The sequence below is a fragment of the Lynx rufus genome, unplaced genomic scaffold (genome assembly GCF_022079265.1).
Source record: "Lynx rufus isolate CCGP_SWC_20201006 ecotype Redwood Valley unplaced genomic scaffold, mLynRuf1.p SCAF_7, whole genome shotgun sequence".
NCBI lineage: Eukaryota > Metazoa > Chordata > Mammalia > Carnivora > Felidae > Lynx > Lynx rufus.
The window spans coordinates 53,922,378-53,949,527 of NW_025814889.1; the positions used below are offsets into that span (position 1 = coordinate 53,922,378).

The 27,150-nt window shown below is 37.4% G+C and overlaps 1 protein-coding gene across 1 annotated transcript in view; it reads left to right on the plus strand.

Moving 5' to 3' along the window:
• PDE3A (phosphodiesterase 3A) overlaps nt 1-27,150 on the plus strand; it is a 310,780-nt gene that overhangs the window by 245,725 nt on the left and 37,905 nt on the right. Inside the window, exons 3-6 of the mRNA XM_047066513.1 lie at nt 2,353-2,610; nt 4,075-4,229; nt 10,522-10,646; nt 26,905-27,124. Of these exons, the coding sequence (XP_046922469.1) occupies nt 2,353-2,610; nt 4,075-4,229; nt 10,522-10,646; nt 26,905-27,124 (758 nt within the window). The remainder of the gene's footprint in view (nt 1-2,352; nt 2,611-4,074; nt 4,230-10,521; nt 10,647-26,904; nt 27,125-27,150) is intronic.

Consider the following 27,150-nt stretch of genomic DNA (forward strand, 5'->3'; position numbering starts at 1 on the left):
AGCTGCCACTATGATCATTATGGTTACTATTATTCCAAGGTAAAAGACATAACTATTCTATACTGTATCTTTACAGAAAAATTTAGCCTTTACTTACAGTTGTTACAAGGCTACATGTCTTCCTGTATGATGGGTGTTTTCATCATTTTTATATTTTTCTGATCATAAAAAATAATGCATATTCACTTTTTTGAGAACCTACCTTTCTCCACCAGTGAACAATATGAGTGTTTTTTCAAGTAATCATTTATAGATCTACCCAAATCTTAAAAAAAAAAACAACTATATACCAGTGTATAATATAGTCAGAATACAACTTTGTATCATTTTCCCTGTAGATACCCATTTATGACTGCATTCTCTGGTTGTTATAAGAGTACTATTGTACTTTTTGTGTCTTTGTCCTCATGTTTTTACGTATTTGCAGTTTTTCTTTAGATGTCTGTCAACATTGTTTTACTGGATCATAGGATATATGCACTTAAATGACACATTGATAGACTCAGCAAAATGCCCTTCCACAAATACTGGGTTATTTTGACTCACTGCTTATTTCCCCAAACTATTACTAATACTTGGTGCTATCAATCCTTTATTATTTTGCCACGTTGATGAGTAAAAGTTTTCATTACATTAATTTGCATTTTAAATATGAGGGAGACAAGGAGCTTTTTATGTATTTGATTGTTTACATTTTGTTTGAATTGTCTATTCAGTCCCTTTATCCAAATTTGTCTTTTATTGATTTTTTTTTAGAAGCTCTTCATTTGGATATGTTTCTTCTTCTCTGTGGGGCAAATATTTTCTCAGCCTTCTTTACCTTTGCTTATGGTGTATTTTCTTACATAGAAGCTTATGTCTTTATTCCTACCTGTCATATATTTCATTGACAGGTTATGAAGTTATATAATTTTTTCTAACAATCCAAGATTATAACTTACTCCCCAGTATTTGCTTTTAATAAATTTCTTGTAATTTTATATGCTTAAATTTTTCATCTCTCTGGAGTTTATTTTTGAGTCTGTTGTAGATGATTAAACTTTTCTTCCAAATATATAACCAAACTTGTAACATCCTCTTATTGAAAAACTCTAGAATTATCATTATTATTTTTACCATTATCCATATTGAGCACTTAGAATTGCCAGCACAATATTGAGTGCTTTACATGTATTGCCCCATTTAATTCTTACAATTACCTTCTGAAGTTGGTGCTATTACTGTATCCACTTTACGGATGTAGAAATCACAGGATGGAATCTTAGTGACTTGACAGAGATCATGCAGCTAGATAGTGGTAAGGTTATGAGTCACGATTTGGATGTAAGTAGCCTAGTTCCAGAATCTGTTATGCAGTTATGTGGGTTTCCTGTGCCTCATATTGTGGCACTATTCCAATATTAACGGTCTTTGATGCGCTGTCTTTAAGCTTCACCTGCTCCCTTGGCCTTGACTTTGCCCATCCTCTCCTTTGCTCTCATGCCTTCCTGCCTGCATTTGGGCCTGGCCAGCAGGTCCGGGATCATTCCTGTCCTCCATTTTTTGTGCTCTTCCTTTCTTCAGCAAATACAGAGTAATGACTCTCAGTGTTAGAGGCACTTTGCAAAATATGACAGATGTGCCGCAGAATACCAGAACTAAAATGACTATTCTTACCAACCACAAGAAGAGGGACAATGTGTGAGTTTGATCACAAATGGAGTTGCTTTTTGTGCTTGTCTTTAACATTTAATTAAATAACTACCACATACCAGGCTAAACTATCACATTAAAATATTACTGAATTAAAAGTTACAGTACATTGGGGAACCTGGGTGGCTCAGTTGATTAAGCGTCGGAGTCTTGATCTCAGCTCAGGTCTTGATCTTGGGATTATGAAGTCAAGCCTTGTGTTGGGCTCTGCGCTGGCATGAAACCTACTTTAAAAAAAGGAGGAAGAGAAAAAAGTTTACAGTATATTAATGTTACTTTCAGAATGAAATTTCTAATAAAGTGCAGTTAAATGTTGAGGTCTTCATAAGGAGTGGCTGATAGGAAGTTTTTGTTTGTTTGTTTGTTTGTTTTTTCCCCCAGTTCTCTGAAACTTCTTGCCTTTGAAAAACTAGTTATCTTTTGGATTTCTTCAAATATGTCTCACCCCTCCCCAAGTTCTAACATTAAAAAACATGCATGAACACAAAAATGGCAAAAGACATGACACATTTGGGTAAATTTGACACAGAAATGTGACTTGAATGTACTTTACTGCAACCTGAAAGAGTCAATCAGCTCATTTCTGAGAAAAAAGCCCAATTTTGTCTGTGCCTTCAGCCTCAGCTCTTCTCTCACTTGACTGTTCTTTTGGTGTCTCAGTCTTCAGGAACCAGTATTACTGTGGATATTGCCGTGATGGGTGAAGCTCATGGTCTCATTACCGACCTCCTGGCAGACCCTTCTCTGCCCCCCAATGTGTGCACATCCTTGAGGGCCGTGAGCAACCTGCTCAGCACCCAGCTCACCTTCCAGGCTATTCACAAGCCCCGCGTGAATCCTGTTATTTCCTTCAGTGAAAACTACACCTGTTCTGATTCTGAAGAAAGCTCTGAAAAAGACAAGCTGGCTATTCCCAAGGTAAGTATTAAGGACACGTTCTTGGAAAGGTTAAATTTTTTTTGTTTTGTTTTCTGGGTCTGTTTGTTGTCACCCCACACCCATATGGAAGATTTATGTCAGTGACTCAGTGAAGACATGTTGATCATGGTGATTAAAGTTAATAAAAATTTAAACATAAAGACTTGTGTCCTTAAACCTAATAGCTTTCTACAAGTGAAAGCTTTACCTTGTTATGTTACCTTTTTTTTTTATTATTATTATTATTTTGACTTTGAAGAAGATTTTACTCCTCTATGCCAGGCTCTGTTCTGTGGGCTAAAGATGGAGCAGTGAGGGGTGGGGGCAGGAAAAAGTCCCTGCTCCTAGTGTTTAAAATCCAGTGTCTTCTGAAACCCAAGGATGCTCTGCACATGATTTCTTTGTGTGATACCCTTCAGAGTACGCTCCTGGTTTTCCCAATCCCAAGAAGTTTTGAACTCAGAACAGTTTTGATTGATTCTGGATTATTTAAGGTAAAAGATGGCCTTAGTTATTTGTAGAATTCTTTCTTTTTACATGTAAGATCGGAGTTTTACAAACATAAGCTGTAGGAAATCGGATCCTACAGCCAGTTTAGACCTTGCATGAGAATGGGTCATATTAAAGACTAAAAAAAAAAAAAAAAAAAAAAAAAAGTTTTAAGTCATCTCTGGCACATCCTGCAGTTGTCTGTTTGGTAAACAGGCGTCTGTCCTCTTTAGCTAGTGGTCAGTCAGTAACGCCCTTGCTTTAGCTATTCTGAGTCTCTTGACTCAGGAATGTGTTTTTCACACAGCTTTCTCAATTAGGTATTTACATAATTTTTTGAACATCTGCTTCTCTGCAAAAAGTATGGCTAAGCATGATAAGACAGTAAAGGAATGAAGAGAGATTAACTGATTCCTTTCAGTCTCAAAAGAGACATGAAGTTAGGCATCAATCCTGATATGTAAAATGCTTGACCTCTTCTCTTACTATTGAATTACATTCTAAGATGAATATTCAGACCTTTAGGAAATATAGGAAGCTAGTATCAGAGTCATTCTTTTTTTTAATGTTTATTTTTGAGAGAGGGACAGTGCAAGTGGGGGAGAGGCAGAGAGACAGGGGGAGAACACAGCATCTGAGGGAGGCTCCAGGCTCTGAGCTGTCAGCACAGAGCCCGATGCGGGGCTTGAACTCACAAACTGCAAGATCATGACCTGAGCCGAAGTTGGATGCTCACCTTGACTGAGCCACCCAGGAGCCCCTGTCATCGTTTAGATGAAGACCCCAAAATGTTAATTTTGTAATATTCATTCCTTTATTGAATTCCTGACCACCTAGATCCAGATAGGTAATATTCAGCCAATAGATTTTAATAAATTTGCTTCCAATTTAAAACCCATTTCCTCCCATTATATTACATAGAAGTCAGTGATCAAAAATATGCTTGATAATAAAATCAACACTCCTTCTTCCTAGCGTCTGAGAAGGAGTTTGCCTCCTGGTTTGTTGAGACGTGTTTCATCAACTTGGACAACCACCACCTCAGCCACAGGCCTACCCACTTTGGAGCCTGCCCCAGTCCGGAGGGACCGTAGTGCCAGCATCAAACTGCATGAAGCATCTTCATCAAGGTTAGGCAATGCTCCTGTTGGTTTCATGTCTCTAGAGAAGTTATTTGCCAAAAGGAATGATAAATTGCAGAGGAAAGGTGGCCCAACTAATTACAGTTGCCTGGAGGCCAGTGTCAAAAATGAAGATGGTATATGGTTTAAATGCAGAGCAGTACTATAGGAATTAATATTAGATAGTTAGGCTTAAGTTGTGTTGTGTGACCTTACATGTAAATGGGAACAGGGAGTTGAGTTAATGCCCGCCAGTATGACAGGATGGGAAGAGTTGAGCCCAGAGCAAAGGTAGGCTAGATTTTACAGAGACTGAGATTCATATTGAGATTCTTAAATCAAAGGTATACAACCTGATATTTGCAAATTGTTGTTAGATTTCCCCCAGCCCACCAGACCGATTATCCTAGTATGATATGAAAGGCAAAAGATCAGATCAAAAAGTAGATCGTCATCCTGAAGGTATCTGGACATGTTCAAACATTTGGTGATTTAAAGTTTATTTAGACAAAGGACAAATTGGTGGCTAGCAGAGACAGGACATGGGGGGTGATGTGGGCCAAATAGGGAAAGGGGGTCAAAAGGTACAAACTTTGAGTTTTAAATAATTGTGATAGGGATATAATATACAGCATGGTGACTATAGTTAGTAATACCATATCACACATTTGAAAGTAGCTAAAAGAGTAAATCTTAAAAATCCTCCTCTCAAGAAAAAAAATTTTTTTACTGTGTGGTGATGGATGCTAACAAGACTTATTATGGTGATTATTTCACAATATATACAAATATCAAATCATTATACACCTGAAACTAATATGTTGACAATATCTCATTTGAGAAACAGAATAGACTTTATGTAGTATGTTAATTAAAATTTTACAAAGTGATTTAAAAGCCAGAATTACCAAAGCTAAAGAAAGATAGTGTTAAGATCTAGAAAGAATTTTGAAGAAAACTTCGTGAAAGAGGTGCTTTTAGAGGGAGCTATTGTGTTTGTCCTTTTCTAGTTAGAATAAAAATAGCATACTTTGTATGAATTCAGTAATTTTGAGAACATTTCCCATACGATTTCAGGTTTTCAAAACATTTGCATCAGTTTTATTAATGACGAAATGACTAAAAAATAACCACATCTTTGTTGAACTCCATGAAGGTAATATTAGAAGTAATTTTCTCCTGATCTGGGCCTTGAATATCAATAAAGCACTATTTTGAGATTGGCAGAGAAATGGAAACCTTTCGAATTAGAAGTTTAATGACTAACTTTTCTTTCTTTGTCATTTAAAAATATGTTTAATTGGTTTCTCCCATATTAACATGGATAGTCTAATGAACCTATAGAATCCAAAGCAAACTCAAATGATTCTTTCATGTATCAGTGCAATTCTCCATTTTATTACCTGGACTTCTGTAAAACTTTAAATGCCACCACAGGAGAAGATTACCCAATCTGATTCATGAACATTTCCTAAAGTTTTAAATTACAGGTCTTTGGTGATATATTCCTCTGAAAATATTGACTATTGTCAGTGTCTCCAACAGCAAATATTGATAAGTGATACTGGATCATAGTTAAATATTTGTTCCTTAAGAAAATGAATTTTGGGGGTGCCTGGGTGACTCAGTTGGTTAAGCATCTGACTTTGGCTTGGGTCATGATCTCACAGTTTTTGAGCTCAAGCCCCATGTTGGGCTCTATGCTGACAGCTCAGAGCCTGGAACCTGCTTTGGATTGTGTGTCTCCCTCTCTCTGCCCCACCCCTGCTTGTGCTCTTTCTCTATCAAACATGAATAAACATTAAAAAAATTTTTTTGTAAAGAAAGAAAATGGATTTTGTTCTCAGTGTATATCTTTAGGGAAGCTATTTTACCGACCAATTTTGCCAGGCTTTCTGTCATAGAATAGCTAATGCCCCATGATTTTTTTTCCATACAGTGACTTTGCCAGAAATCCATTTGTGCATTTTTGAATGATTCCTTTATTTCTGTAATTGTTTGTTACTTCTTGTCACATTTCATTTCTTATATTTCTTTTCTTCTTAGTTAAGTGAGATTAAGGACTGTAACTGAAATTATCATGAAGAGGGTTTCAAGAACTTTTATGAGCTGAACTCCCAGGGATCCTGTCATCCTGCTTAATGAAATAAATACTCATAATCAAATATTTTCAACATAATTTAGGAAGAGTGTAAAATCTCATTCATTTTCTTTGTCCAAGAAAAAAAAATACTTAAAGCTGACTTGCCAGAGTATACTTCCCCCCTAATTTTACTATTCCTTAATTTCACTATACTATTGAAAATCCTGATATAAATCTGAAAACAGTACAAATTTTCACCACAATGAGTAAATGAAATTCATTCTGAAGAGAATTTAAGGGAATAACCATATATTAGTGGCAATAGTACCACCATTAACTACAACTAGTTTTGGTGGACTCGTTTGTCATGGGTGAAAACAGTGAAAAGATAGCCATAGATCATCTTCAGCCCTGAATATAAACCAAAATTAAAAATTCCCTTAGAAGACCTATTGATAAAACTACAGATCGATTTCAAAACTGATTTGAGTGTTAGCCCTTGTGGTTTCTTCCCTTTCATTCAGCCTTTTTGTTTCTTCCTTTCCTATGTGCCTATTGAAGACTCTGAGGACTGTAGTTATCAGAAGAACAGAGATGAGAAGTGGAAATTAGGAGCAACCCTCAGCTTACCTTATGTCCCCTTCAGTATTTAGCTAGGTGATTCACTCCTGGGTAGTTTAACTACAGCCGGGTAGAAAGGACGCTGGACTGAGGATCAGAAAGACCTTGGCCCTACCACTCAGAGATGCGTGTCCTGAAGAGCAGTCCTTGTCTGAGCCTCAGCATCCTCTGCAAAGAATCCTTCAGAGAAGGGGGAACTGTGGCACAATTGTGAGATAAATCAGGTAGAAGAATACCAGATGCTTCAAAAAAAAATAGGCTTGAGATAAGTCACAAAAGTCTGAAATAAATCACACCCTAGTGACTGAACTGACCCCTCCTTCAGTATATTAGGCAGAAAGGAAACTTGGTTTAAAAACAAACAACAACAACAAAAACTTAGGATCTGGTAAGACTTTTTGAACCTTGGATGGTGTTGTTATGGGTAGAACTAAGATTATAAAATTTACTTTTGTGGAAGGGGATTGAGATCTTCCACAGCAGACATGTACAAACTTTTCCTGTTGTCAGCTTGAGGTGACCAAGTAAAGGTTTCCCCAAGCTGCTTTCCTCTTCCAAACCCAAATTATTATGTACATATTTATGTGATTGAAACAGCAATCATGAAGGTGTGAGGGTCAGTCCAAAGCTGAAAGCTATTGTGAGGCTCACAGAAGGCAATGTATTTGAAAGTGCCAGTAAATTATAATGCACATATATACATACACATATACGTATATCTAGATATACATAAACATACAGCTTTATTGTTTTATTGATATCTGTTTTAATAAATGTTATATTAAGGACTGTATAGCTAGAATTTTAATTTGTCTTCAAGTTCATTTATTAACTTAATTATTAAAGGTACTCTATTATACTTTATAAAACTTTGCAGAATTAGCATATTTTCAATGTTTTCATTAAAAAGTAGACAGCTTTTGAGCTAGCTTTCATAATAGAAAACTTTTTGTGATAACAAATATACAAATATAATAAAATGCAGTTAATGTTAAGGTCTTTTCTTTTAAAAGTCTACATAGAAAAGTAATTACCATTCATTATGTTATGTACTAATAAATTAAAACTCCTAGGCCAATATACATTGCATAAAAATTCTTCATAGTAATCTTATTGGTCATTCAATCAAGCAAAAGAAGTTAAAGAACAGCGCTGTAAAGAAATAGTGTAGTTATCTATCTCAGATTCTAAGTTTTCTTTGATTTCATTGTTTCAGAATTTTAGGCATTCTGAAATGCCTAGAATGAGATTTCAAGAAGAATATGAAACAAATATTATTTTGTGTGCTTTTCTTAATTGATAATCACTGGAGTTCATTCCATAGTTCATTCACTCTATAACATGTCTTTGTTATAATTTGTTTTGTAAACTGCTATTAGAATTAGGAGAAAAGATGAAGTTTTTAAATACCTAAGTCAATAAGTGAAGAAAAATGTGAAAAGGAAAATAAGAAATGAAGTAACATAAGTGTCAGAGTGTTAAATGGAATTCAATATACAGATTTTTTAAAATTGTTTTTTTTTTTTTAATTTTTTTTTTCAATGTTTATTTATTTTTGGGACAGAGAGAGACAGAGCATGAACGGGGGAGGGGCAGAGAGAGAGGGAGACACAGAATCGGAAACAGGCTCCAGGCTCTGAGCCATCAGCCCAGAGCCCGACGTGGGGCTCGAACCCACGGACCGTGAGATCGTGACCTGGCTGAAGTCGGACACTTAACCGACTGCGCCACCCAGGCGCCCCTTAAAATTGTTTTTAATGTTTATTTATATCTGAAGAAGAGAGAGACAGACCATGAGTGGGGAGGGGCAGAGAGAGGGAGACACAGAATCCAAAGCAGGCTCCAGGCTACGAGCTGTCAGCACAGAGCCCGAGATGGAGCTCGAACTCACAAACCATGAGATCATGACCTGAGCCAAAGTCGGATGCCCAGCCGACTGAGCCACCCAGGCGCCCTGTAAGTTATGGATTTTATTCATTGCTAATGTTACTAATAATCAGAGAATATAGGCAGTAGGAAAACACATGCTTAGCATTCTTCCCTTCAAGAAGTATGAAACTATTAGTGCAGCCCCCTAAAAAACTCCTTTTTTCCACATTAGCACATGGGTCTATTTTGTATTTAACATGCAGAATTCTAAGTAATTCATGCATAATGTTGCTTGCACAGAGGAAGCCATTTTGCTTATGGGACACCTCTAAATTATGTGTTATTAATTATACATCTTACACGACCAATCTCCACCATTCATGACTCCATACCTCCATCAATTTCAGGTTTATTTACAATAAGCCACACAGACCAGGTACATCCTGCTTACACTGCCAGAAAGGAGGCTGCCAGTCCAAGATTGGCAGAATGTCAAATTGTCCAATTATACTCATGCAAATTATAGATCTGACCTAGTACCAAATTTACAAATGTTTAAAAGCGCAAAGGTATTAGCAAAACATGACCAGGTGTTTTTCCCATGGAGCACTCCAAGATTGCCAACATAGCTTCCTAAATTTTTTTTCTCTCTCAAATTACAATATATTCTGTTTCAGATTTAACTTAAGGTTTTGAGCACTGCATTCAAATAAATTTTGCTTTAGAACACCTCCAAAATTCATATCCCATTAATTACATGGGTGTGTAATATTCTCCTCCCCAACCTTCCATAGATCCATTAATTCCAGATTTATTTATAGTTATAATCTAGGCAAACCAAGGATAGCTTGATAAAAGCATCCCTAGATGAAGACTCACTGTCCATTACCTTTCTCCTACTAAACAGCATCACTGTGTTTATCAAAATGTCCATCATTAACGTGTTTACAAGGGGATTTGGCTCAGCATCCCTTTCTTTCCAGGGTGTCACCAATAAAAGAAATTGTAGGCTAAATGCTTGTTGCTAAACTTTTCTTCAGAAAAAAATGCTTGTGCAAAGAATACTATCTTTGAATAATTTTATAACCACTTAATTTTCGAATTCAGATATACCAAGAATAGATGAGGCACCTGCCATTCATAACTAATGTAAATTACGAACTTTGTTAAAAGCTTTGTCAAATTTGGGGCACCTGAGTGGCTCAGTGTGTTAAGCATCCAACTTGGCTCAGGTCATGATCTTGTGGTTTCTGAGTTCGAGCTCTGCATTGGTCTCTCTGCTCTTATTGGAGAGCCCACTTCAGATCCTCTATCTCCCTCTCTCTCTGCCCATCCCCAGCTCACACATGCTCTCTTGCTCTTTCTCTCTCTCAAAAATAAACATTAAAAAAAGAACTTTGTCAAGTTTTTAGAAAATCTGTGAGGAACATGATTATAGTAGTACACTAAGAAGGTGTCTGGTTCCTACTAACTGGATAAATAGGAAAATTATCTTTCCTCTTTTATTAACCCAGTATGTTTAATGAGTAACTGCTGTATCCCTGAAGCAGAAATTGAGCTCAGATAACTTATTTTTTTTATTTGGAAGTAATGTAGTCATGTTGCTGAAGCTGGACCCTGACTCAGATTGGCAAGCTGAATATGGAAATGGTGATTGCGTTCTGGCAAGATCTATCCCAATAATTGATTAATAATTTCTTCATTTTTCTTTATGCTCTGTCTTTATAGTGCTGTTTGTCCTGATTCTTGGAATAACCCAGTGATGATGACCCTCACCAAAAGCAGATCCTTCACTTCGTCCTATGCTGTTTCTGCAGCTAACCATGTAAACTCAAAAAAGCCAAATCGACAAGGTTAGTAGCTTTTTAGGAGAAGAGTTCCTCCTTAGTGAGTGTGTAGTCATGGGGTAAACTAAGCCTTAAGTGTTGAAATAAGATTCTGAGAATTCATACTAGGATATGTTTGGTTTGACTATTCTAAAAAGAAAAAGCCTCAATAACCAATTAATTTCTTAAATTTCCACAGATGCTTTCAATTTCTGCTAGGTATCCTATCTTGAACTTATTGGATGAATAGGAAATAACTATCATCATTGAGGATAATCTGTGGAAGCATCATCTTGTAATATAAAAGCTAATGATGTACATGCCAATTTCAATTTTATTTTTAGTGTTAAAATTAGTTTTCAGGAGTATGGTAGTTATAGGAGTTAAGAAATGCTTCATTTGCTATACATATTATAATTCTTTCAAAGAAATTCTTTTGTTTTTTAATTTTTTTAATGTTTGTTTTAGAGAGAGAGAATGAGCAGGGGAGGGCACAGAGGGAGACACAGAATCCAAAGTAGGCTCCAGGCCCTGAGCTGTCAGCACAGAGCCCAACACAGGGCTCAAACCCACAAATTGTGAGATCATGACCTGAGCCAAAACCAGATGCTTAACTGAGCCACCCAGGCGCCCCTCAAAGAAATTCTTTATGTCACTCATCCCCTCATATATAAAGGGGTATATGAAAGGAAGAGGTAATTAAATTTGGAGAAAATACAGTTCAGAACCTTTGAGAGCCCTTTGGAAAAGCCCACAAATTAGCAATGAAAAAACCCAATAGCACAATGGGCAGGAAGTTTTCCTTACCTTTCAAGACTGGTACAAAATGAAATTTGATGTGATTTCTCCCATCTGGTATCTCGAATATAACTCTTGCATGGGGTTTTCCACGTTGGACTCAATGTACACTGTATACTTCTAAGCATCAGCTTCTCCCTTCCCTTGAGCTTCCTTTATTCAACAAATATTTGTGAAGCAATCACAGTCTCAGACCCTGAACTAGTTTGGGGAATATGGCAGTGATTAAGCCAGACCCACTTCCTCCTGTCACTAGAATTACATTCTGGTGGGGAATACAAACAGATCGATAGCTACTACTATTTAGTGTGTTAAAGGCTATGATGAGGAAGAGAGGGAAGACTTTCAAATAATGAAAGATGAAAAGAGATAAGATCCAACACATTGAGAGAAAGCTTAAGGAACTTGAGTCTAGATGAGTGGCAAAATTGGCAAGCACAAGGGGGATGGAAACAGACATGCAGATAGGACCTGGAGATCTATGGAAAAGAGTATAGATATCAAAATTAAGGACAGTTAAGTATGTTTCAGGTAGGAAAGTGAATGTTTTGGGTAAAATTACTTCATTTAATTAGAATTTGGGCTGATTCAAGACTGGAATATGGTTTTTGTCAGATTCTTTTGCTAGATTGTCCCCCTCCTAGAATGTCACTTGAGAGTCTGGGGTATATACGATGACCTCTTCTTCTTAGAATGTTCTGACTAGAAGTTTTCACCTCTCAGCACTGCAGAAAACTCTGATGAAATTTTCAGTAGCTTCCGGCGTATGTTCTTAATCTTCTGCCTTTATAGCAGCTTAAGAATTCTCCAAAAGGCTCCAGGGAAAAACTGCCCCCTTCTCACTTGGCCGTTAGACATTCACATTCTAGCTGCCATGGCGGCAGTCCCAGACTCCAATTTTCCTGTCATTAGCGTCATGACGTTGCTAAAAGTTCTGCTGACTTGCTTCCTTAATAGCTGCACCCTTCTGCTTAGATTCTTAGACTTTTGCTCGATGCAAATGGTCAGTAAATAATGTTCTGAAAGGAAGAACAGTTCATAAGACTTTTGCTTACCCTTCCGTGGTATCTTCTCTTTGCTCTCTCTGAGAACCTAGTCCCTCTGAATTGATCATCTTGTCTTTTTTTTTTTTTAATTTTTTTTTCCACGTTTATTTATTTTTTTGGGGACAGAGAGAGACAGAGCATGAACGGGGGAGGGGCAGAGAGAGAGGGAGACACAGAATCGGAAACAGGCTCCAGGCTCTGAGCCATCAGCCCAGAGCCTGACGCGGGGCTCGAACTCACGGACCGCGAGATCGTGACCTGGCTGAAGTCGGATGCTTAACCGACTGCGCCACCCAGGCGCCCCTGATCATCTTGTCTTAAAAGCTTTTTATTTTTAAACTCTTCTATTCTCAAAGAAACATGGGTTTATTACAAACTATGGCATCAAAGCCAGAACCAGAAGTCCTCAAAATGGCAAAGTGTCTATGTGGGTCAGAGAAACAGTGCTCACGTTCATTCCACTAATATTTCAAGACACCACCTTGAAGTAGAAACTTTTGATTTTAAAAGAGGTGCATCTCCTCTATTGTTTCTTACATCTGGAAATTTTAGTACTCTCTTCCCCCTTTGATCATCCACTTTCTATTGGTGACTATTTCTTGGAATCACGTAAGCAACAACTTTGCTTAAGTCTCTGTTTAGTGTAGGAAGACACTTCCTCCAGAAAAGGCTCCAGGGAAAAACTGGAAAGTATGATTTTGTTAGAATTGCATCATTGACAGAAACCACTAAAAGCAATGCAGGTTTCCAAAAACTAATCTCGTCCTCTCTGCTCTTTGGTAATGTTCATTAAGTCATGTAATTTAGAAGTTATTAATGACCTGAGAAATATGGACCTGAGTAATATGGATCCTCATCTTGGGCTCCATCAAGACAGAGGAACTGAATTTGAGTATTCCACATTAAGCCGGAGAGAGATTTTAAGGGGGCACTAAAGTCATTCTAGGTCAGTGGGACCCTTGGTTCTCTACAAAAATATGTGCAAATAATTTTGGAGGAAAGCATCACCAGTTAAGGGCTAACCTATCAAGTTCAAACAAATTGGAGCTTGTAAGCAAGAGCACTAAACACACATAAAAGACACACACAGGGTTTCTAGCCATGAGTTAGAAACAAACAACAAACAAAAACAACTTTACAGATTTCTAAAAGGGTTGAAATATTTAAATGCTAAAATATTTACATATTTATGTTATAACTTTAAGGTATGTAAATATTTTAAGGAAAATATGAGGTCATAAAAAATAACAGCAATGAGAGAAGACATAACTGCAGAGCAGCTAAATATAACTTTCAGAAATGTAATCAAGGAAAAAGGATAGATTAAATGGAATAATACACTATTAAAGGGAGAAATAGTAAACTGGTGAGTGGAGAATATGAAGAAATTACCTAGAATGTGGTAGAGATGAAAAATGGAGAGTATGAGATTTTAAGAAATGTACGAATATAAGAAAAGGCTAGTATAACATCATAGTTTTAGTACAGGATAGGGGACATAAATGCTGAGGAAGAGCAGAGTAAAGGCAAAAAAAAAAAAAGTTACACAAAGACAAAATAGTGAAATTACACAACACTGAAAACAAAACAAAACAAAAATCTTAAAGTCAGCCAGAGAAAAAGGAAATTTCAGGGAAAGCAAGTCAGTCTGAGAGCGAGCGGAACTATCTAAAATAAAGGGCATCAGAACACAGAACATTTTTCTTCCAAGTTCTGACAGAATATAACGAACTCTAGCAATGATCCCTGAAAGTATAGTCTTTCTGAGAGAATATAATAGCCTGAAATTGTGTAGCTGGCACATCTATCTCACAACAGTAGAGGAATTTTCAGATTCCTAAGATATTTTCAGAAAGTCAAAACCTTGCCACCTGCCAAATCTTAACTAAAGGAATTTAGGATGGATGTATTCTAGAAAGCAAAGTAATAGAAGAGAAGTCTGAGATCTAATAAAAATGGTTACTAAATTTAAAAACCATCAATTTATCAAATATTATGTGCATAAATAATAGTATTTTTAGATTTGTGGTTTTTTTTAATTTTTAAGGACAGTATTAAAATATCAGACAATAATAATATGTACCATAAGGGATGAAATATAAATGTAAATGTTCTACTTTCTTGTGTAGCTCAGGAAAAGGACTCAGATGAGGAGCCTGAGGCACAAAGATGTTAAGTAACTTGCCCAAGTTCACACATTTATTCCTGAATCTTTTATTTTGTCCCAATGACTTTATACTAGAAGAAAATTGATGACAACAAATGGAGGTAATTTAAAATTAGGATTTTCTTTTTTTGTTGTTGTTCCTGTCTGGCCAAGTACATGACAATGGAAGGATTTGATTTTGTATCTCTCAGTTTCTTCATTTAGGTTAGAAAATTAAAATTATCAAAATAAACAACCAATGTGCTCATTTTGACAGCACATATACCAAAATTGGTGTACAAATGCTGAATCATTGTACACTTGAAAGTGATGTTCCATGTCAATTATATGTCAATTAAAAAAAAAAAGCTGAAAACTATAGTTGGTGCATTCACTGGAGATAAAGAGCAAATGATGGCACAGACATGAGGAACAGCCTCATCTTCCTGTGTCCTACTCCTCAGTTTATACAACTGTAGTCAAGAAGAAAGAACAGAGTACAAAAAGAGAAAAATTTCCATGTTACATACCCCAAAGGCAGATGGTAGAAATTAGAACCCAGGCATGGTGAGAGCCTCTCTCCATTCTTGCCATAAAGTACATAAGGTATCTCCATCATGATTACTTTGGAGGGGATTTCCCATTGTGACATACTTAGATTGCTGTCACAGCAGAACTAAATGTTTATAAAATAACCTACATCCTATGCATGTTGAATTCAACTAAACAAATCCCTGAAAGTCTGCCAAGAGGGAAGAAAGTCCATCAAGAATCAGAGAGCTGAAATTCAACTACAGTTCTTCCTGATCAGATGGGCTCTTCTGTTTTGAAACCTTTGTTTTTCTGCATTGATGACGTATTGGTGTTGATTGAGCTAAGTGGGTGTGATATGTTTGATGTTATTGACTGAGATACCTATGTGGAAAGGGGCTAGGAAAAGCCCCTTTATGTGGCAAAGAGTATAAGGAAATGGAACCAAATGAAGTGTGAAGAGAATAGGAGGAGGAAAGTAAGAAGTAATAGGCAAGAGAGGATAGGGGGATGCAAGCATAGAGAATAAACACTGAAAGGTAAATGTTTCCCGAGGGAACTAATGAAATCTATTCCTTCCACGAATCAAGTAAAACAGTGTATTCTCTAGCTCAATCAGTGTTAATATAAATAGTTGAGACAAACCAATTATTATACAATTGCTAATATAAATGGATAAAATCACGTAGAAGTCCTTTGATTAAAGCGCAGGAACAGGATATTTAAATATAATTTACATTTTCAAACTTTTTTATTAGGAGTCACTGGCAATGTAGAGCTGCCATTGTCATTCTGCTTTTAAAATTGCTCCAGGTCATACTTACTGCATTTGCAGTAGAACCTTTCAAGATTCTTTTCATTTTTATAAGATTCTTGTAATCCTTTTACAGTGATTACAAATCTCTCTACACCTACAAGGTAGACGGAGTTTTCCCTACAGAAAATTTGAGGTGAGAGAGAACTTTAATTATGGTGCTCGGTGGTTGCGGGGGAGGGGGTTGTTTCTTTTTGCATTCTCTATATGGTAGATACGTTTTCTGTTTTGGAAAAATATTAAGGCTGTCCATTTTACTGAGGGCATAGAAAAGAGACATGTATTTATTAGACATGCTCGCTCCTTTCTTGTTCAATTAAAATTAAAATGAGAGTTTTACAGCATAAAACAGATGGATTCACTTAAGTAATTTTCCTCCAGTATTGTTTATCATCTCCCTTTAATTGTCCAGAATTCCTGGTGTCTTGACACATTTTCTCATGCTCTTAGAAGCAAGGAATTAAAAACTGAATCACTCAAAGGAGTTGAGATTTTAAAATTTTAAAGTTACATTTTTAATTTTTTTTAAATGTGTCAGTTTTAAGTATTTCACATCAGGATGGTTTGAATCATTCAAAGGTTTATATTTCATAAGCTGTATCTTTTTCCTGGAGTCTCAAATACAAAATGATAAATAAAATTAAGAATGCATGTTTAGGGGTGCCGGGGTGGCTCAGTTGGTTACGCATCCAGCTTAGGCTCAGGTTATGATCTCACAGTTATGGGTTCGAGCCCTGTGTCAGGCTCTGTCCTGACAGCTCAGATCAGAGCTTGGATTCCGTGTCTCCCTCCCTCTCTGCCCCTCGCCTGCTTATGCTCTGTCTGTCTCTCTCTCAGCAAAAAATAAATGTTAAAAAAATAAATAAGTAAAAATAAAGAATATGTTTAACTGAATCCCTTCCCCACCCCATGCATGTGCATGTGTAAATGTGCAACATGAAATTGGATGATACTCCAAAGCTCATAAAGTTAAGTCTTCTAACTTAGTACATGATCAAGTTAAAAAACAAACAAACCTAGAATATAATTTGTTCTTGAAGATTTGTAAGAAGGGCATTTCTCTTGTTTCCTTGGAATCCTCTTCCTTGCATCTGATAATTTTACTTGTAATCTACCCTTTCTAGAAATAAAGAGTATTTGGTTATTCTTAGCACTGATATATCTCTTTCTACCCAAAGACTAAAAATGTAAATATGTACCCATTTTCTATAGCATTCCTAATTCTTTTTGTTATTAAAACTTTACTATGCAGTGTATGAAATACTTTGATTTGGGAAAAAGGGAATTTATATGTTTATACCTTTATCTTCTCACCTACAATATAAAAATATTCCTGCTTTCCCACCAGTTTTATTGAAAAATAATTGACACACATCACTGTATAAGTTTAAGGTGTGCAGCATGATGGTTTGATTTACATATATTGTGAAGTTATTACCATGATAGGCTCAGACAACATCCATCTTTCTCATTATAGATATAATAAAAAGAAAAGAAAGACAAACAAGAAAAAGGAGAAAAAATGTTCTCCTTGTGCTTGGAACACACATGATTTACACTCTTAACAACTTTTCTGTATATCATACAGCTGTGTTAGCTATAGTCCTTATGTTGTACATTACATCCCTACATTATTTACCTCCTAACTGAAAGCCTGTACCTTTTGACCACTTTCCTCTAATTTCTCCTCCACCCACCCCCTGCTTCTGGTAACCACAGTCTGATCTCTTTTTCTCAGTTTGGTGCTTTTAGTTTTGTTTATTTAAAGCTTCCACATATAAGTAAGATCATACAATGTTTGTCTTTCTCTGTCTTATTTCACTTAGCATATGTCTTCAAGGTCCATCCATGTTGTTGCCTTTGGTAGGATTTCCTTGTTTTTTTTTAAATGGCTAAACAATATTTCATTATACACACACACACACGTGTGTGTGTGTGTGTGTGATGTGTGTGTGTGTGTGTGTGTGTGTGTGTGTGTATAATTTATCCATTTATCCATTGATAGTTACTTAGGTTGTTTTCATGGGACACAGATTTTTTTTGTGAATGTTTTCATTTTCATGAAGTGAATTTGAGAGTTTTTACTTGTTTTCAATATTTTTTGGAAGAGTTTGAAAAGAATTGGTGCTAATCTTTAAATATTTGGTAAAATTTACGAGAGAGACCATCTGGCTTTTCTTCATTGGGAAGGTTGATTACTGATTCAACCTTCTTACTAGTAATTAATGTGTTCAGATTTTGTTTCTTCCTGCTTTGGTCTTGGTAAATTATAGGTTTCCAAGAATTTTTCCATTTCTTCTAGGTTGTGCAGCTTGTTGGTATATAGTTATTTGTAGTAGCCTCTTTTGATCCTTTGAATTTCTGTGGTATTCATTGTATTGTCTCCTTTTTCATTTATATTTTGTTGATTTGGGCCCTTTCTCTTTTTCCCTTGCTTCTTTTAGCTAAGGGTTTGTCAGTGTTGTTTATCTTTGCAGAGAACCAATTCTTAGTTTGGTTAATCTACTCTGTGGTTTTTCTTTTTCTATTTCATTTATTTCTGCTCTACTCTTTATTATTCCTTTATTCTGCCAACTCTGAGTTCAAGTTGTTCTTCTTTATCTAGTTAAGATGTAGATTTTAACTTGTTTATTTGGGATCTTTCTTCTTAATGTAGGCATTTGTGCTATGAACTTTCCTACCAGAACTGCTTTTGCTGCATCCCACAGTTTCTGATGTGTTGTCTTTCCATTTGTCTTAAGACACTTTTTAAATTCCTTTTAATTTCTTTGATCCGTTAGTTGTTCAGGAAGGTATTGTTTGATTTCCATGGGTTTGTGAATTTTTACAGTTTTCGTCTTGTTACTGATTTCTAGATTTGTGCCATTGTAGTTAGCGAAGGTACTTGGTATGATTTCAATCTTCTTTCTTTTTTTAAATTTTTTAATGTTTATTTATTTTTGAGAGAGAGGGAAAGTGAGCAGGGGAGGAGCAGAGAGAGAGGGAGACACAGAATCTGAAGCAGGCTCTAGGCTCAAAACTGTGAGCACAGAGCCTAATCTAGGCTGGAACTCAAACCACGAGATCATGAACTGAGTTGAAGTCAGATGCTTAACTGATTGAGCCACCCAAGTGCCCCTGATTTCAGTCTTCTAGAATTTGCTAAGACTTGTTTTGCGGCCTAACATATGGTCTATCCTAGAAAATGTTCTATGTGTGCTTGAGATAAATGTGTATTCTCCTTTGGGTAGATTATTCTATTATTAGTCTTTTGTGTCCATTTGGTCTATAGTTGTGCAAATTTGCTGTTTCCTAACTAATTCTCTCTCTGGCTGATCCATGTATTGTGGACAGTCAGGTATTAAAGTTCCCAGCTATTACTATATTTCTTCTTGTAGCTCTGTTAGTTTTTGCTTTATGTATTTAGGTGCTCCAATGTTGGTTGCATAAATATTTTATAATTGTTATGTCTTCTTGCTGTAAAGACATATGCTGTAACATTATAAATAATGTTCTTTGTTTTTACCATTTTTAGTTCAAAGTCTATTTTGTCTGAAAAAAGTATTGCTACTCCGTTTTTTCTGGGTTACCCATTTTCTTGAAATGTCTTTTTCCTTCCCTCTCAGTCTACTGTGCCTTTAAGGTTAACGTGAGTATCTTTAAGGCAATGTGTTGTTGAATCATGTTTTTTTTCACCAGTTGGCCATTCTGTGTCTTTTAATTGGAAAACTTAATCTGTTTCCATTTAAAGTATTTATTGATAGGTAGGGACTTACTATTGCCTTTTTGTTCATTGTTTTCTGGCTATTCTGTAGGTCTGTTGTTTATTTTTTCCTTGCCTGCTGTTTATTTTTATATTTTAATGTCTTTTTTTTTAATTTTTTTTTCAACGTTTATTTATTTTTGGGACAGAGAGAGACAGAGCATGAACGGGGGAGGGGCAGAGAGAGAGGGAGACACAGAATCGGAAACAGGCTCCAGGCTCTGAGCCATCAGCCCAGAGCCCGACGCAGGGCTCGAACTCACGGACCGCGAGATCGTGACCTGGCTGAAGTCGGACGCTTAACCGACTGCGCCACCCAGGCGCCCCTATTTTAATGTCTTTTGATAGCTGTATGCTTTCATTTCTTCAGCATATTTTTTTGTGTAATTATTAAAGGCTTTTCCCTTGTGGTTACCATGACACATACAGTATCTTAAACTTAAAATGCCATGTTTTATTTTTATTTTATTTTATTTTATTTTATTTTAATTTTATTAATTCCATTTCATTTTATTATTTTTTAAGTTTCTTTATTTATTTTGAGGCGAGGGACAGAGTGAGAAGGAGAGAGAGAATCCCAAGCAGGCTCCGTGCCATCAGCATAGAACCCCATGCAGGGTGAGATCATGACCTGAGCTGAAGCCTAGAGTCAGACACTTAACTGACTGAGGCACCCAAGGTGCCCCCTAATTGTGGTATTTTAAACTGATAACAACTTAGGTTCAATATAATCCATAAACTTTACACTTTGAGTTCTTCTCTCCCTCACATCTAAGATTATTATATTGCTATTATAATTTACACGTAATTTATGTTGCATAACTAATAACATTATTGTAGTTATGATTATTTTTACCTTTTTTTTTAACTTTTAAAGAAGAGCTGTAAGTGAATTGTGCTCCACTGTTACCATATTGCAGAATCTATGAGTTTATATTTGTCATTATCAGTGAGATTTACACTACCTTTTTATGAAGTTAATTACCATTCTTTTACTTCCAGTCAAGATGTACTTAGCATTTCTTACAAAGCAGGTCTGATGGTAATGAAGTCCCCCAGCTTTTGTCTGTTTGGGAGTCTTTAATCCTTACTTTGTTTCTGAAGGAGAACTTCATCAGGTATAGAATTCTTGGTTGACAGTTATTTTCTTTCAGTATTCCAAATATATCATCCCATTTTATCCAGCCTGAAAAGTGTTGTTGAAAAATCTGCCCATCATCTTATGGGAGTTCTCTTATATATACAAACTCTCTTTTCTCTTGCTCTTCTTAAAATTCTTTGTCTTTGACTTTTGATACTTTGATTGTAATTTGTCTTGGTGTAGCCCTATTTTGGTTGAACTTTTTAGGGGTCTTTGGGACCTCATGGATCTGGATGGCCATCTCTTTCCCCAGATTTGGGAAGTTTCCAGCCATTGGTGCTTTAAATATACTTTCTGTCCCATCTGTTTCCTTTCTTATTCTGGAATTCCCATAACACAAATATCATTTCCTTTCATTGTATCCCCATAATCCCCATAGGCATTTTTCACTCTTTTTCATTCTCTTTTCCTTTTGGTCCTCTGACTGTGTAATTTGCAATGTTCTACTCTCCTGATCATTGATTCTTTCTTCTTCATGGCCAAATGTACTTTTGAAACTCTCTATTAAGTTCTTCAGTTCAGTTATTCTATCTTTAAAATTTGGATTTCTGTTTGGTTTTTGTTCATTTGGTTTTGGGTTTGTTTTGATGGTTGCTATTTCCTTGTCAGACTTCTTTTTTTGTTTGCATTGCTTTCCTAATTTTGTCTAGTTGTCTGTTTTCTTGTAATTTACTATACTTCTTTAAGAGGGTTATTCTGAATTCTTTGTCAAACAGTTCATAGATCTTCATTTCTTTAGGATTAGTTATTGGAGCTTTATGAGTTTATGTTAGTGGTGTCATATTTACCTGATGTTTTTGTGATCCTTGATTTCTTAGGTTGGTATCTATGCATTTGAGTAACTGAGCTTCTTTTCCAGACTTTGCAGGTTTGCTCTACAGAGACAATTTTCACCAGTCAGCTCAGTTTGTCTCTGGGTTGTCTCCTGGTAATGTCTTTGGGCAGGTAGGACCTGCTATTGTGGTCTATTTTGGAGTGAAACAACTGTTCAAGCTCTGAGGTTGGGAATGAGGGAGTGTGCCACTGGCTGATAATAATTGGATAGAACTGTTGGCTTGGTCCCCTACGTAAATGAGGCTGTAGTATGGGCTCCACAATGCATTGAGTCTCTGGTCAGGCTTAGTAGATGGTCAGGACTGCTATTATATACAGTAATAGACTATGACAGGGACCCTAGCAGGGACCCAGGACCTATGCAGCTTGTTGTTTGGGGACATGAATCAGGCCAGAGTGTACATTGAATGCTCTGGTTAGGTAAGGTCATCAGTTTTGCTCTGCAGATGGGGGAACCCACAGGCTGTGCTCTCTGTTCAAGAGCCACTGTATGTAAGGCTATTGATGGGTTATGCAGCTTCCCATGTGCTCTATTTAGACCCCTGGTCAGACAGGCTATAGGTTGTATTTAGCAACGAGTAGGACTAAAAACTTAGATTCTCTGCTTGGGCACAGCAGGAGAAGCAGCTCTAAAGCCTACAAAGCTCTTTGTTGTCTTAACTCAAGCGGTACCACATCTCATGTTCCCCGACCAAGCAGGGCCACTGGCTTTGTTCTGAAAGCTGTCTGTTCTCCCTGCCCATGTGTCAGCTCCAGTGATGCTGGACCACACAGCTTCCAAGAGTTGGTCAGCTGGGGATAAGACACTCTCTACAGTGAGTAGGACTGTCTCAGGGCAGGAGGGGGAGGTGTCATTCCAGCTATTTTCAGTTTCCCAAACAGGCTCTCTGGTTGAGAGTGGCTAGGAGTCACCCTCAGGCTTAGCTATGAATGAATCTCCCTGCCTGTGCATAGCATGGGAACACTCCACACCCAGCACTGGCTTTGCTCTTGGGGTATTCCACACTGCCCTTGCACCTCTTGGCTCAAGTGCCACCGGACCTCACTGCCTCTGGGAATTGTCACCAATCCTTTTGATCAGATGGGGCTGGGAGACACTCCCCACAGTGGGGGAGACTATGACTCACTTCCTTGCCTGGGTATGGACATACTGAGCTTTAGAGCTGACAAAACTCCTTGCTTAAGAATCTGAATCAGGGGCGCCTGGGTGGCGCAGTCGGTTAAGCGTCCGACTTCAGCCAGGTCACGATCTCGCGGTCCGTGAGTTCGAGCCCCGCGTCAGGCTCTGGGCTGATGGCTCAGAGACTGGAGCCTGTTTCCAATTCTGTGTCTCCCTCTCTCTCTGCCCCTCCCCTGTTCATGCTCTGTCTCTCTCTGTCCCAAAAATAAATAAATGTTGAAAAAAAAAAGAAAAAAAAAAGAATCTGAATCAGGCACATCTGCACCCACCAAGTTCACTGATCTGTGTGTGCCCCCAGCTTGGTTCTGCAGCTGAGCAAAGCTGCTGGTCAAGATTACTATTTGGGCATTGCTTGTATGAACTTGATCTGCCAAGATCCATGTCCTAGTTGTTGCAAACCCCTACCCCCCTTACATATCACAGTCCGATTCCCAGTGGTTGAGCCTCACAGATTCCCCTGCAGTCGCCATGGTACAGATCAGAATAGGGACTCCCACAGAGCAACCCTGGGAGGGGTGCTCGTTATCCACTTGGGTTGTCTTTTCCTGCAGGAGGAACCAGAATCTCAGGGGAGACTTTGTGCATTATTGTGCTTGCTGGGGTTAGAGCAGCGTGGTCATCCTGTAGCTTCTTTTCTTACCCTTCTAATGCAGTCTGTCTTGATCTCTGTGGTGCAGAGGGAGTGCTTCAGCCTCACCCCCACGTTCTAGGACTCTCTCAGTGGTGTTTTTTATTGAGTAGTTGTTGGTTGTTCTTGCGAGGGAGAGCTAAATTGGGAACATCCTATGTTGCCATCTTTGTGACTGAAGGCAAATATCCCTCTTTTCATGGTTGTTGCCAGGGCTTGTACTTGTCAGAAGTGTTCAAAATATGTAGACTAACAGTACTACAGAAGCAACGTGCTTTTCCTCTCTTACAAGGTTTATTTTAAATTTCATCCCAGGCAGTAAGTTTGGAGTCTTAAGGTCTGCTGTTTGTTTAAATTTAGTCAATCCTTGAGTTCCAAGAACTCTAATCATTGAGTGGATTGTTAAATTTGTATTTAAGAGGGAATTGCATTTCTCTGAGAATCTCAGCTGGCAGCTATAAAGAATTTGCAATGAAAAAGATCACTCTTCTCATAAATTTCCCTTAGAAAATATGTTGTATTAAGACACATATGGCACTACTCCCATTGACTCGATTAAAAAAAAAAGTGGTGGAAAACTCAAAAAGTTGCAATTAACTATCAAAATAATTAAAGAATTGCCTAAAGCAGTGCCTGTCAGCTTTTTTTTTTTTTTCCCCAAAATATAGCAGTTAAAATCTTGCCTTGGCCTATCAGCCCTCTACAGTCTTGCCTGGCAGATTCTCTGAACATGTTCCCTGTCCCCTGCTCCTCCTTCCCCTTCACTAAGCTGCTTTCCCTTCCACACTGACCTCCCAACTGACCTTCTGACTTCTCCCAGGTAGGGCCCTCTTTCTGAAACATGCTTCCCCCAGTACTGTCTAAATGTCTTCCTTACTGCACCAGGCCTCTGTTCAAATTTTACCCCTAGAACATTTCTGAATTTCTGTTCTTTGTTCTATGTTCTCTGCATAATTTTTCTTTATATCACTGAAAACTACCGGAGTTTCTTTTCTTTTAATCCCTCCTCCTCTCCTTCTTCTTTTTCTTTTCTCTTCCTTTCCCCACCTCTTTTTTTTTTTTTTTTTTTTTGAGGTTCTGTCTTTTCCAAGAGAGTGGAAGCTCCACGAGAGCTGGAATTTTGTTGTTGTTGTTGGCTACTTCATCCTTAGTCTCTGGAACAGGACACACAATTTCTCTGTGCAGACACTTTCTTTATACAACATCATACCTCCATCCCGCTCCTTATGTTTACCCTGCTTTTCTAAGATTATCTGAAGGTGGCCATAATCTAACAAATAGTCTAAATTAAACTAGCCGTTTCCAACCTTTTTACATCAGAGCATATGATGTATGATGTGTTATATGTGATACAACGTGTGAATACAGTAGTGTTCCACAGACAGCAGTGGAGAAAGGGGAAAGGATTTAGAGCTTGGTGAAAATTTTATTTCCTTTGTTTTATAAAAATATAATACAATATCATTACAAAATATTAGAAATAATATTAAAAATTAAATTTATTCTGAAAGCTACAAATAAAATCTTATTTAAAAAAATTTACAGCCCTAGTACTTCACAGGACACCTATAACCCACTTGTTGCACACAATGATAGATTTGTTGGGAAACTCTAAGACTTAAGTGAAGTTTTTGTTTTGTTTGTTTAGGAGATTATATGTTGTGTAGGTTTGTCAGTGTCTTTGGTAAAATAGCTAAATCTTTTCCAAAAACATAGAAGTCAGTATAAAAACCCTTAGGCATGTTGTTAAGTGCAGTACAGATGCTGTCTAGCAGATCATGGATTCTTCTTCCTCCTCGGACAGCCTCTGATAGAAGTGTGGGCTAAAACCACATTTTACTAAGAACAGCTGCACTCACTCCATATTCTCCTGTTCATTAGTACTGTGACCATGGGAAGGTTATTTAACCTGAGTCTGAATGATTTCTTTACCTATGAAGGCAAGTGATTAATCTACTGATCAAGTATCAATAATAGAGAGGTGCCTGGGTCGCTCAGTCGGTTAAGGGGTTAAGCATGTCACTCTTGATTTTGGCTCAGGTCATGATCTCACGGTTTGTGGGATCTTGCCCCGAGTCCAGCTCTGCACTGACAGCATGGTACCTGCTTGGGATTCTCACCCTCTCCCTCTCTCTCTGCTTCTCCCCCATTTGTGCTCTCTCTTTCTCTCAAAAATAAATAAATGAACTTAAAAAAGCAACAACAGAAATATTTGAAAGGAGTAGGAGGATAGGAGGGGCTCCCAGCTTCCACATTTATCAAAGGAAGAGCACAGTTTCTCCTCTGGTATAACAAAACAAAAGAAATAATGATGCCAACAAGAGATGTGAAAATTACAAAAGCCTTTCAGCAAGCTTAATATTACTTTCAATGGACCCAAAAATCTTCGGGTGTAATATATCAAACTTTTGAGAGAACTGGACGTTGGAAGCAAACTAAGCCGGCCGCGAGTTCCCCACACATATTAGTCAATGATGTGAGAGCTGCCTGTTGTGTGTTTCCCTTGAGTGGTGAGAAATAGAAAACAACTCAAGATTTCATTTCATTTGCCTTACAGTAGATTGTTCAGCCATAAAATGCTGGAAAACAGTAAGCAGATGGCTGTTCAGAAGATAGTTCTCTCTTCAGTTTTCAGTGCAGGCTGCCTTCTCTGTGTTTGGGAGAATGGAACTTCAAAAGATCTCGTCCCTGTACTCAAGTATCAGCACTTTGAAATCTAAGCCAGTTTTCTGTACAGTTTTCACAATCAAGAGTAAACGCACTTTGGCACAGATATCAACACTTAAAATTTAGGCTTTAGTCCTTTTGTTTCATCTGAAATGGATCATATTACATTTTTAAATGTTTTCTACAGATACTATTCTGATCAGAGTTCTGTCTCACACCAATAACGTAGGTTCACAAAAAATGTTGATGGTTAATAAAGTTAATTGCCTCTCAAAAATATATCTTCTTTATTTACGAATTTTAAGCATCGGATACCTGCCAAACTCTGCTCCAGATAAGTTAATGTTTAAAACAATAGCAGATCCTGTTACTGCTAAAAATTTCTCAACCTTAGGGAAGGCAAACACACGAGGAAATTTTAATTATTATGTCAGAATGACAAGAAGAAACAAAGATGGGAGGAGAAAATAATATCCTTCTGTCCTGAAGTTACTCCAGGACACCAAGGCTTTAGCTCAACTTGCCAACATTGCCACTGATCTTTTCATGATGATCCATTCTTCCCATTTCATGCCATGGAGAGACCCCACTATACACCTTGTCTCCAGATGGTGGTGTGCAGAGAGGGCAAGCCCCATGGCCTGAGTGCTCACGTGGTCCTGATGGAGTGAGAGGGGGTCTAAGGTGAAGCGTAAGAGCTGCAGTTTCTAATTTCCAAAAAAATTATTTAGTGGTTTAATAAATCTTTGTCTTTCTAGGTGCCCTAGCTAAAATTTCACCTCTTTCGTCGCCCTGTTCCTCACCTCCCCAAGGGACCCCCGCCAGCAGCCCAGTCAGCAAAATTTCTGCAGTGCAGTTTCCAGAATCTGCCAACACAGCTGCCAAACAGGGCCTAAGTTCTCACAGGGCATTAACTTATACTCAGAGTGCCCCTGACCTATCTCCTCAGATTCTCCCTCCACCTGTTATATGTAGCAGGTAAGGATTTTATCGTGTTAACTAGA